The sequence below is a fragment of the Mus caroli genome, unplaced genomic scaffold, assembly GCF_978045245.1.
Source record: "Mus caroli unplaced genomic scaffold, Mus_caroli_1 scaffold_19, whole genome shotgun sequence".
NCBI lineage: Eukaryota > Metazoa > Chordata > Mammalia > Rodentia > Muridae > Mus > Mus caroli.
The window spans coordinates 58,241,334-58,253,918 of record NW_028227274.1 but is presented as its reverse complement, the minus strand read 5'-3'; the positions used below and the strand labels follow the sequence as shown (position 1 = coordinate 58,253,918).

Genomic DNA, 12,585 nt, shown 5'->3' with positions numbered 1-12,585 from the left:
AGGTTCTACTATTTACATTCCCTGAGTTGTGAGATGACTTTCCATATTCAGACAATTCACGATGGGAATCAAGAGCATTCTATGCAAGGTGATTTATCCTTTTCTTGACCTGACCACTGGGACTCACCATTTTCTATGATTCATTTTCATGTGCATTGTATTCTAATGTTCTCTAAATATTATTAGCAACCATTATCTGGTTGTTCTTTGGTTTTATTTCTTTTTCTTTTTTTCTTTGAGACAGGGTTTTTCTGTGTAGCCCTGGCTGTTCTGAAACTCACTCTGTAGAACAGGCTGGCCTCAAACTCAGAAATCAACCTTCCTCTAGCTCCCAAGTGCTGCAATTAAAGGTGTGTACCATCACTGCCTGGCACTTGGCTTTATTTCTTAAATGGATCAGGGGTTGTGTGGTAATTCTCATTAGCTATCTTTTTTGGCAAGTCTGTATCTCAATTTATGACAAAAATACATTGGAGCAATTGGTGTTTGTGTGTGGCATAGCTATAAGAAAGCAACTGAACACCAGCATAATTTGCATAGCCTATTAAGGTCTGATTGTTCTTCCTTTTTAATGTTAATATGTTAATCCTATGTAAATAGCCCAAACCTTCAGTGGGATCCTATTAGGAGGAAAGATTTTGGGAGGCATCTATGCTTGAAGTAGGTCATGAAAATAGAGTCCAAATGTTGAGATCATAGGAAGAAGAGACAGGAAATCATCCTCTGGCACACACTATGGAAGACCAAGTGAAGACATCACCAGGATGTTTTCACTGAGGATTTACCCACATTGGTACTTGGATTTCAATCATTAGTCATTAGAAATTTGAGAACAAAATTCTATTCTTCAACCAAGTCTACAGGTTTATAGCTGCTCAAATTATTTCATAAATACATTTTCCCTTCCTTCTGTGTTTCCCTTACTGTGCTGTTTATTTGCAGTTCATTTCAAGGAAGATTAGATATAGACTAGGGTATGGGCAATGAGACAATCAGCACATTACCAAAACACTAAGGAAGCTATGATGGGTTCTGGGGATGTCAATAAGCAACACATGTCTTTCTTTCAGAAATAATTTATTAAATGACTTTTGGAATTCATGTGGAATAGAGTAGCCCTTTACTGTCACAGCATTCAAAATACCAATCATTATAAAGCAGAGAAATTTCATCATCTTCCCTAGTTCTGGCATAAAATTACAAAGTTTCTTTAGTATTTTCTCAAGGATTCTGACTAGATAGATTTTTTGTGAAATTCTTAGTCATTATTGAGGCTAGTGTGATCTCTAGATTATTGTAACTCTTTCCCTTTTAAATTTAACTACATATTTAAAATGTTTCTTAATTTACATCTATTGTATGAATGCTTGCCTTACATGTATGTCTATTTATCACATAAACATGTGCCTGGTCCCTGTGGAGGTGAGGAAATGAAATAAGATCCCCTGAGACAGGAGTTGCAGTAACTGTGAGCTACTGTGTGGAATCTGGCAGTTAAATCCTGGTCTTTCGCAAGAGCATCCAGTATTCTTGATCACTGAGTCATTTCTCTTAACCTCAAAGACATTCTTGTACATGCCCACCCCCTTTTTGCCTTTTTCTGGAGTTCAAGGGAATGACCTTGAGGCCACATAAGTGTGAGGCAGGTATTATACCACTGAGATATTGCCCCAAACCTTCATCCTTTTTTTTTTGGAATGAAAAAATTTCTTTTCTGTGTATGCATATCCATGTGTGATATCAGGCATGAACATGACATGGCATGTATGCAGAGATCAGAGGACAAGCTTTCGTGTTGGCTTTTACCTTCCACTTGCTTGAGTCAGGGCCTCTTATTTACTGCTGTATGTGGCAGGATAGCTGGCCCCATGATCTTCCAAAACTTTTCTCATTCTGCCTCTCATCTTCCCACAGAAGTGCATGGATTACAGATGCTTAGCTGGCTTTATGTGGGTTCTGGGAATCTGAACTCAAGTCTTCAGACTTACAAGTTCTACTTTATCTACTGAGCCATCGCTCTAGGCCGGTTAAGGTTTCTCTTATAAAATCTCTATCAAGAAAGTCTACAGTATCAAGTTTAAGGTTATATAGGTCATTTTCAAGAAGGCACAGCAGTATCTTGTGGCAGCTAGTGTCATTCCATCTATAGTTAAAAATCAACAATAAAAAACAAAACAACAACAACAACAACAACAACAAAAAACCACCAGAGGGCTATGAAAGAATGGAAATACGCTGTTACTTAGCACCTCTCTCCATATACACACTTGATGATTGCCAGCTAGGGAATGGTACCACCCACAGTGGAAAGGGTTTCCTACCTCAATTAACATAAGCAAAATAATTTCCCAAATGCAAGCCCCCAGACTCATCTTTCATGTGTCTCTAGAGTCTGTTGAGTTGACAATACTAAACACTTCAATGCTAACCCTGAACTTGGATGTTGATTTATATTAAACAAATTTAAATGTAAGTAAAATTATTGATCTGAAAGTTTACTCAAAGTGAGGGGATAGTTTTTAGCTATCAGTTTATTTATACACATCTGATCCCCTTGCTCTAGCTAATGTGGATATATAATCACTAAATATGGATAAAGCCAGAATAACCTGGATAAACCCAGTATATTGTTTTACAGTATCAGTGTCCTGTTTTTCTGTTTATTGATTCTATTTTTTTGAAAGTCACAGGACTTCAGCCTAATTAGAAGGCAACTAGTTTCTCTTTCTCTTTCTTTCTTTCTTTCTTTTTGGGGGGTGGGGTTTCGAGACAGGGTGTCTCTGTGTATGCCCTGGTTTTCCTGGAACTCACTCTGTAGATCAGGCTGGCCTCGAACTCAGAAATCCACCCCCTCTGCCTCCCCAGTGCTAGGATTAAAGGCATGCACCATCACTGCCCAGTAGCAACTAGTTTCTTAAACACATCTCTTTAAGAAGAGTTCTAGCATCCTCAGTCACCATGTCAAGGAAATACAACTTCAGGTAAAGTATTTCTCTATAAAGAATTTTAGGAAGTAAGTACCCATTAGCCATACAGAACTCCTGAATATATCTTGAAAGCCTTTCTTGTATTGTTTCTTCATCTGAAGGTGAGAACACGGCGGGCGATTTTATCATGGCCCTCACCTGATCCACCTGATCTATTCCCCAGGCCCTAGCCAATCTCTGCAAAGATGTATCATCCACTCCAAACACAGAGCTGTAGAACTTCATGCTTTTCTCCAGAGTTTCCAAATCACTTTTTAAGGAGAAGCTCAGTAGCCTATCTGCAAAGCCTTCCAGCCAAATCCTCCACCTCAGAAACTGTAGCTTCTTTTCAATGACTGAATCTGTGATATTGGGTAAGGAGAGCATAAAATTGTGTCTCTTGTAGACAGGGAGGTCACTTATCAGCTTGTCCATTAGAACGGGGAAGTCATAGTGACAAACATTTTTGTTAGAGACCAGGAAGATCGGTGGCTCAGCAATGCCATTCTCCCTAAAGGTGTTCACACAGTTAAGGCGGATGTCCTGCAGGACCTTTTCTCTGTCAAAGGTTTGAGGTTTGAAATCCTCTTCGTTTTGTAAATCAGAGTCCACCTTGGTTCTCACGAAGTAGAATTCCTTTTTCATCATGACGATTGCTTTTGCGAGGTCTATATCATTTTTCTTGAAGCGCGTGGACGAGATAATAATGAAGAAGTCATACTCATAGAACTTCATTTTCTCGAGGTAAGTTTTTGGTTGGAAATCTTCACTTCCAGTCCCAGGCAGGTCCCAAAAAACCACATTGGGCATTTTGGGGTGTTCGTATGGATGTCTCTCCTTAGTTTCGTCTGTCACCCCAGAGTGAGCTGCACCTTCCTCTTCATGCCCAATACCTCTTAGGGTGTTGATGAAGCTGGACTTCCCTGATCCAATCTCACCAGCGAGAGCAACATTGAGCGGGGTATTATCAATATCTCTTAACATGTCTCTGACTGTAGAGTTTACCTCCTGAATGTTCCCTTTTTTCATGTTTATTTCAATTGAAGTGATGATCTCATGAGGAATGATATTGATTCCTGTCCCACATTCCTTTAAGTATTCAGTAAAGCTGGAGGGCAAATCTTGGTCCTCACTCCTACGTGAAGAGAACAGTTGACCCATGACTTCAAGCAATAAAGGCACTGGAAGAAAGAAGGGAGAACAAAGAGGGTGTGCATGGTATTTCACATTTTCATGTAGCAAATTTCAAGCCCATTGCTACTATACCATTCATAGTGGTTGTAATTATGCATTCAAACTCCCCTGTGTTCATTTTACACAATTGGGACTTTGACTAACATTATCCGATTTCACTCTTCCCACAGCCTGGCAAACTACCACCCTTCTTTTCACTTTCATGAGGTTGGCTACTCTAGGTTTCACCTATGAGTGACAGAGTAGGGTCATTCTTTCTGCAGGTAGCTGAGACCATCATATGAGACTTTTAAGGTTTATTCTCCATTGCCTTTTCACAAATCCATTCTACCTTTCAGACTCCCCTGTGCCTCTGTTAAATGTATGGACCCCATAAATAAAATTCCCATGCTAATAATTTCAGGAATGATAGGTCTCTGTGTCTAAAATCACCTTTACCTCTAGATTCTTGCTCTCCACACTCTCATAGACTGTTTGAGTGGGAGCACACACTACAGGCTCTTCATCAGTCACATGGCACAGAACCTCCCTTCTTTCTCTGGGACCCTAAGAAGGGATTTCCCACTCTGCCAAGTGGACTTGACCTCAGAGCCTCTGCTGTGCCATTGTCTTCCTTTTCTATCTTCAGCACTCACACCTCTTTATCTACCCCAGTATGCTTCTTGAACCCAGAGCTGGCATCTTTCCTGATGATAAGGAGGTGGAATTTCTCATTCTATAGATCTGCATAAAGGATCAACATATTCAGTGTGTGTGTGTGTGTACTTTGTTTTTGTTTTATTGATTGGATGGTTTCCTTTTCATGTTCCAGATCATCCAGAAATGTGATTTTGCAATTCAGTCCTATAAACACTAAAGTCAAATTTCAACTAAAGAGTTTGCATGTTGACTAGTCTTGCCACTCCCCCTCGCCCCTATCCCCCAGTGTCATACCACTTCCTGTTTGTTATTTCAATAAAGTTAAGAGCTACATACCAGAATATAATTTTTCTAAGTTTCTTCAACTGATAGTTTAAACTTTTAAAGAAAAGATTTAAGATGGAAGCTTACTTAGAAATATGGAAAAAGATCACCAGAGTAGAAGATTTAAAAAAATCCTGACATGATAAATTTAATAAAAGAATTCTTGTGGTTTTCTTTAAATGTGTTTGATGTATATTTTCATGCATGTGTATGTTGTATAATGTCTACATGTATGTTTATGCTCATATACTGCTTATGGGCACCAAATTGCCTTGTAGTGGGCACAAAGCTAAATTACAATTGGTAGAGTAGCCCAAAATGTCTTTTAGTTTGCATAACAAATAAATCTTTGAGAAATGACTTAGATTTGTGGGTAAAAGGTGAGGCTGCCTTCAGAATTGCTAATGTGTATTCTTCCTGTGCTGCTGGACAATTGGGTTAATAATTGTCTCTTAAATGTTATTATGCTCATTGCTTCCCTGAGACAGATTGCAACAAGAACTATTAAGATTAATTCCCTAAAAGATATTCCTACACAGACAATGGATGCTCATCTCTGGGCCTGCCTTGCCACAGGACAAAAGCATAAGCAATAAAACTGGGCACAGACACTGCCTAGAACAGCATCCACAGATTTGTTTTGCTTTCTTAAGATTTATATAGGTTTGAAGTTAAAACTCATCTGACCTCTAATTTAACTGCACACATCTATTCTCTTTTGTCCTCTGACGATATGAGTGTCGTGGCCTCTGTTTTAATGTATCTGTATGTTCTGTTTTCTTCTTCTTTCCAGAGGCCAAACTGTTGCAATAGGGGTCTTAACTTAATTTTTGATAACAGCTCCATGGGTCCTGTTCTGACAAATTGGTCTACATATACTTATGACCCTATGATAAAGCAATCATTTCAACTTTGCCAGGTCTTTGAGGCAACAAATACCTTAGTCGTTTATTTATATCATTATGCTTTACAATGTTAAAAAATAAAACAGGATTTAATAAGTAAGAGAAAAAGTGCTTAAAAGGTCATAAATAGGTGAATACATTTTTAAAGAAAATGTTGAAGAAAAGGAATTTTAGCTTGTTAATTGGTTCTATTATGCAAGGATGGCTCCAGGGTAAGGGATGAAACAACCCAAAATCCCAAAGTATAATCTTCCATAAATATTTTGTAAAAGCTAAAAAAGCCCATGGGTCATAAAAGGGTTTTAAAAATTCCCAAGGTCACAGCTCACTACACTGAAACAAATCTAAAAATCCAGTCTTGTTAATTTTAATGAGGTTCCTTTAAGTTATTGATATGCTTTTGGTTTTACTTACAAGAGTAGAATTAAATTAAGATAACATTCATCAGAGCCATAATGTAAAGGCTATGATGAGTTACAAAAGCACTGGATTCAACAGCACTTCATGGAGCTAGTAGAGCATACATTTTTATTTAATGTTATAGGATTCAATATCTTAATACATAAATTCATATATATATTTCTTGTAAAATGATCTGAACTTTATGTTTCCTTAAGATAACTATTTGTGTTTTTACTAATGTGTGACTGCTGACAAGGACAGGCCCTCTGCCTTAGCACTGTTGTTAGCAACACAACAAAGTGCCAAGCAACAGTGGTGACAAAGTAAAAGCTCTGCTCCCCACAGTCAAAGAAATGGTGGTCTTACAGAGACATAACACATCATGCACAGGTGGGGCGCTGCTCAGCACCTGGCTTCCTGACTAAGTAATTCCTACTAAACTATAAAGATGACTCCATGGGACTCCATGATCTAGTCCCCTCTGACTTTTGTACCCCAAGCTGGACAGGTATCCAGGTTATACTCAATCAACTTTAGATAAAACTAATGGAGGGGGTGAGGAGAGGCAGATTTAAACTTTCCTAATTTTTCCTGAAATTAAATATTCGGTAATATATTTGGCCGGTCACAAAAGCTGACTGGAATCTGACAAAAATGAAAACAGTGATATAGATCAGGGCAACCAAGAGCCTGAACACACTGCATTTAGCCTGAGGAGAAGGAGGAAGTCATGAAGGCAAAAGTTGCTGGAGATCTTTTCACAAAAGCTTCACATTCTTTTAGTCCTCATCCCCTGTTCTAATTACACTCTGAAGTTTGTCTTGGGCCAGCAAGATGGCTCAGCAGGTAAGAGTACTTGTCACTAAGCTAAGTGATCTGAGTTCTAGTGCCAAGAAGTTACCTAGTCGGGAGAGAGAAGTGATTTCCACAACTTGTCTTTTGATCTTCATATGCATGCTATGGCATGAGCGTCCAGCCCCAGTACAATAATATACATAAAATGAATAAATAAATGTAATAACAATAAGTAAAATGCATTGTTCAGAATTCTTAAAGAATTACTAACATGATAAAGAGGAAAAAACAGCAAAAAATGGCCTTCAATGTCTTTGTGCTGTGTATGAACACAACATATGACAATGATATGAAATATCAATCACCGAAGAAGGATGCATGCTTTCATAGAACCCCAGTTCTATACTAAAACCCAGGACGTTAAAGAGGATTGCCCAGTTAAAAATGTCCAAAGCATCTACCACTGCTGTTTTGGTAAATGGACTTGTTGTCAAGTTGCCTTCTGCATATTTCAGATTATGCCAGAGATAGATTATGCTGTTCTTTGTGTCCCATTTGCTTTGTTTTTGCAGTGATTAGATGTTTAAAGCATTGTCACATAACTGGTCAAAGGGCTGAGAATAAGAGAGTTGAGTGCTCATTCCTAAATAGACCAGAGAGGAGGAACATCTATATCCATTCCCCTATTCAGTCAGGTTCAGGAAACATCATGGAAGAGCCAGAGGATGGGGCCCGGAGAGTGGTATGACTTAATGTCTTATTAATGCAACGTGGAATTTGCACTCATGGCAGCTGCACAAGACTTACATGAGATCTAGCCCATCAACATTTAACATTCATTAGACTAGGGGCACAGGAGACCTTATCTTTAGTCAAGGAGATAGTAGATTCATATAAAAATAATGGCTGTTGGGGGAAGGTGTGCCATTTTTTTCTTTTTAGAGATGTAGCTACTTGAAAGTTGCCCATAATCCAATAAATCTCTACATCCAGAACATGCAAGCAACCCTAAAATCAGTGGAGTATTAAAAAAAAAAAAAGAAAGACAAGAGTTCCAGAGAGAATAAGAGTGAGAAAAGAGGGGAAGGATGGGGGAAGATGATCAAAGTATTATATCCACATATAACATCGTCATACAGTAAATAGAAATTTTTTTATAACAAAACAAACAAACAAATCCTAGAATTGCTCCCCAGCAGGTTATAGCAGAAACATTGCACAGTGTGGCATCTTTTCCTTCAGTTCAGCTTCCACTGGAGTTTACAGTAAATCTGCTGCACTGGGTGGAGAGAGGCAAGAAAATAGTGCTAGGACTTAACATCGAGACACAACAATTTTCATATATTCTGTAGTGACATTTCATCACACACATCCTTTAAGGTTCATTTTCAGTTGTTAGAGGGAGTGGAGAACAAAGAAGCAAAACCACCCCTTCAGCAAACTGGGTAAATTTTAACTAATCCTTAGGTCATTCAGTTTAGGTCTGTCTGAAGAACATCTATAAACAAGTCCTCACTACCTCCCGTCAAAGCCCCAATAGCTTTCCAACTGAGAATCCCAGCTCTGAGGCCATGTCTATAAATGTCTTGTTACCCACAGGATCCTTAGGAAAGAGAGGATGATAGTGAGTAATCAGATCTGAAGCTGAGTTACCAGAAAATCCTGTGTCCAGTGGATACACTCACTGCTCCGGAGAGGAATAGCCCTCGGGTGTGCTCTTGGCTTGAGGTCTACTCTGATTCTCAGGAGAAGCAAGAAAATTGGGCAGGATTTTTGTACTCTGCTGGCTTTTGTCTCCCCTTCAGAGAGTGCTAGCCAGTCACAGGGGAGTATGCATCTCGAGTTCCAGGATTTCCAAGAACAGGAAAGTGAAACTAAACTAGCTTTCATTCCTCTAAAGGGATTGTTTCTAATAAGTAGAAATTGTGTTAAAAACAAAGCTGTATTAACACCACTTTAGTGAGTGACAGTAGCTCCAAAAACAACTTAACTGCCTAGGTCAGAAGATCCTCTATGGTCCCTTAGAACTCTTTTCCTTCTTACCCCTGTGCTAGGTTGCTTTATGTCAACTTAACATAAGCTAAAGTCATTTGAGGAGGGAACCTCAGTTAAGAAAATGTTTTCCTAAGATTGGGCTGCAGTTAACCATGTGGGATATTTTTTTAATTAGTGATTGAGGAGGGAGGGTGCTGATCATTGTGGGTGGTGTCATCCTTGAGCTGTGCTCCTGGAGTCTGTAATATAGCAGGCTGAGCAAGCCAGTAAGCAGCAGCCCCTCATTTCCTCTACTTCAGCTCCTTCTCCAGGTATCTATCCTATTTTCTTTCAATGATTAACAGTGATCTGAAAATATAAATCCAAATAAACACCTTTCTTCTGCAAGGTGCTTTTGGTGGTTCATCTCACACACACACATCACAATGAACTCCTGATTCCACAAACGCCTCCTGAGTTAAAGTGACACAGCAAAATTCCTGGGTCCTGTGCCACTGCCAGTTTTAGTCTCACCCCTTCCCCCAATTTTGCCCTCTGACTACAATCCTATTTGACCCCATAACCATTATGGTGTCATATCCTTTAGTCTTTCCAACTACTGTAGTGGACTGGATGGAGAACTGGACCATTGGGGATGAGAAGACAGTTATGATTGGAAAGTTAGTATGGCTGAAGGTACACAGCTCATCAGGACTGCACACATGGAGATCTACACTCCTGTCCCTTCTCTACAATTCTCCACAAGTCCAGGAGTGTGTGTGTTTATTAACATTTCAAAAAAAGTAACTGAGACTTTAACAATTAAGTCATTTGCATAGACAACATAGGATGTTGTCTTAGGCTTATCACTGCTGTGATGAAACACTATGAGCAAGGAGTTCAGAGGAGGGAAGAGTTAACTGCATTACACTCGCACATCACTGTTCATCACTAAAGCCAGGATTAGCAATTTAGGAATATTCCCATCCACAATGGGCTGGGCTCTCCCCCATCAATCAATAATTAAGAAAATGCCCCCACAGGCTTGTCTGCTTATAGCTAGATCTTCTGTAGATACTTCCTCACCTGAGACTCCCTCCTCTCAGATAACTATAGCTAATGTGAAGTTGACACAAAACTAGCCATCACAGAGAAAGTATTTTCCAATATTTAAAAATTGCTGTCATTCAGGCACTGATTAATCGAAGCTTTTTATATGATAAGACCAACCTTTGGGGATGGAGATCCTGAGGGAAGCTAAGCTTTTAACCAAACTTGTTTGCCTAGCCTCGAATCAAGTGAGGGACAATGACTGTGATTAATCATAATCCAGTCTGTTGTCTAATGTGCTCCTCAAGAAAGATCTCCTGGATAGGTAGCAAGTAAGGTCAGGTTATGAGCCTAACACTAAAAAAATACATGTTATGGGCACTGGAGAGATGGCTCCTTCATTAAGAGCATTACTGTTCTTGCAGAGGACCCTTGGGTGTGTTTTCCTGCACCACTGTCAGGTGACTCAGAAACATGTGTAGCTTCAATTCCATAGAATCTGATTCTCTATGACCACTGCTGTCCCCTGTACCCACATGGTGATAATAGACTCACAATGGTACATGTACACATACACACACACACACACACACACACACACACACACACTCTCTCTCTCACACACGAACACAAAACAAATCTCTCTATATAACCCAGACTTATCACATTTTTTTGGGGGGGACACTGAAGATCAGTGTTTGTCATGGTTCTTTTAACTCAGGATGTGCTGGTGAGGACTATTCTGATAGTATGTGGATCTCTACAGTCTCTTTTCATTCCCTCCTCCTCGTCCTCTTTCCTCTTCATCTGGTGGTGCCCAGGGATGAAATGAAGGACATGGCCCCTGCTGGTAAAAATATGCTACTACTCATTTACACCTCCAAACCTTCAGTCACCTCTCAGTGGTCCCATAACCATTATAACAAAGACAGCCAGTCTTAGTTAGGGGTTCTATTGCTGGGCATAAATGCCATGCCCATGGCAACTCAAAAAGAAAATATTTAACTGGTGCCGGCCAACAATTCGTGGATTTAGTTTATCACTGTCATGGTGGGAAACATGGCAGGGAAACAGTGACATGCAGTGACCCATTTTTCCCAATAAGGACACACATTCAATAATGCTGCTACCCGAGTCCTTGGGGGCCATTTTCATTCAGACAACTAAAGCTCAAGTTTTCTTTCTGGGTCTGTATTGCACTATTCAATATGAAACTTTCTTGTTCCATCCATTTGCTTGCAGTGTTGATGATTTCATTTTTTTTAATAAATCAGTAGTATTCCACAGTGCATACACACTATACTTTTATCATCCACTAACTGGTTGAAAGATATTTATGCTGTTTCTATTTTCTAGCTATTTTATATTTCTAGCTATTGTATATACAGCAGCAATGAACATTGCCGAGTGCCACATGTACTCCAGTGGTGTTTGTGTGACAAGTCCAAAAGCTTGGCCGAAATCCTGAGGGAAAATGATTCATGGAAACTGATTTCCTGGAATCCTTGGTGTCCCGTAAAAGGATGTGGCCCCAATATGTCCTTGTGAAAGTCTGGTGAAGGGTTTTGTGTGCTTGGTTTCAGTATTGTTTTATTATACGTGCCTCCTAGGAATGATTTGACAAATAGCTAACTTAGATTGAACATTGCTTCCTGGCCTCTACCCGTGTTCCAATATCCTAAGCAATGTTGAGCTGAACTTGGGCGTTGGATTTCACAATAATGTTACTTATTCAGATGAAATGGCTCCAGTGTTGAAAGAGAGATAGTGAAAAAATTTCAGGCATTATAGTTTACTCGATTAGAGTAGAAATCTCAGGGCAAGTTCTACAAAGTAAACTTGAAATTCTCATTACAATCATGTATGGCAGACTACATTACATATTAGAAGAAAGTTGATGGGCTCCTCTGATAAATGGAATTTCCCTAGAGATACTTATAATAACAACAAAGTCACTCCCATATGTGGGAGTTTACAATGGCCTAGGCTGAAGGTGGGTTGTGGTCTAAGAAGGAACTAGAGTAAATACTTAGAATAACAGCTGAGTCACTCCTATATCCAGGAATTTATAATTAAGTTATAAAGTTAGAGTCATGCCAAGGTATTTTATATCATTTGTGATTATTGAGAAGGGTGTTGTTTCCCTAATTTCTTTCTCATCCTATTTAACCTTAGTGTAGAGAAAGGCCATTGACTTGTTTGAGTTAATTTTATATCCAGCTACTTCATTGAAGCTGTTTATCAGGTTTAGGAGTTCTCTGGTGGAATTTTTAGGGTCACTTATATATACTATCATATCATCTGCAAATAGTGATATTTTGACTTCTTCCTTTCCA

The 12,585-nt window shown here is 39.2% G+C and overlaps 1 protein-coding gene across 1 annotated transcript; it reads right to left on the bottom strand.

The window, feature by feature from the left end:
* Positions 1-1,060: 1,060 nt before the first annotated feature.
* Positions 1,061-9,069, bottom strand: LOC110284828 (interferon-inducible GTPase 1-like). The gene is made up of 2 exons (XM_021150748.3): positions 8,879-9,069; positions 1,061-4,147 (listed from the first exon to the last, which is right to left on the bottom strand). The coding sequence occupies exon 2, from the start codon at positions 4,125-4,127 to the stop codon at positions 2,907-2,909; it is 1,221 nt and encodes a 406-aa protein (XP_021006407.1). The 5' UTR covers positions 4,128-4,147; positions 8,879-9,069; the 3' UTR covers positions 1,061-2,906.
* Between the last annotated feature and the right edge of the window lie 3,516 nt (positions 9,070-12,585).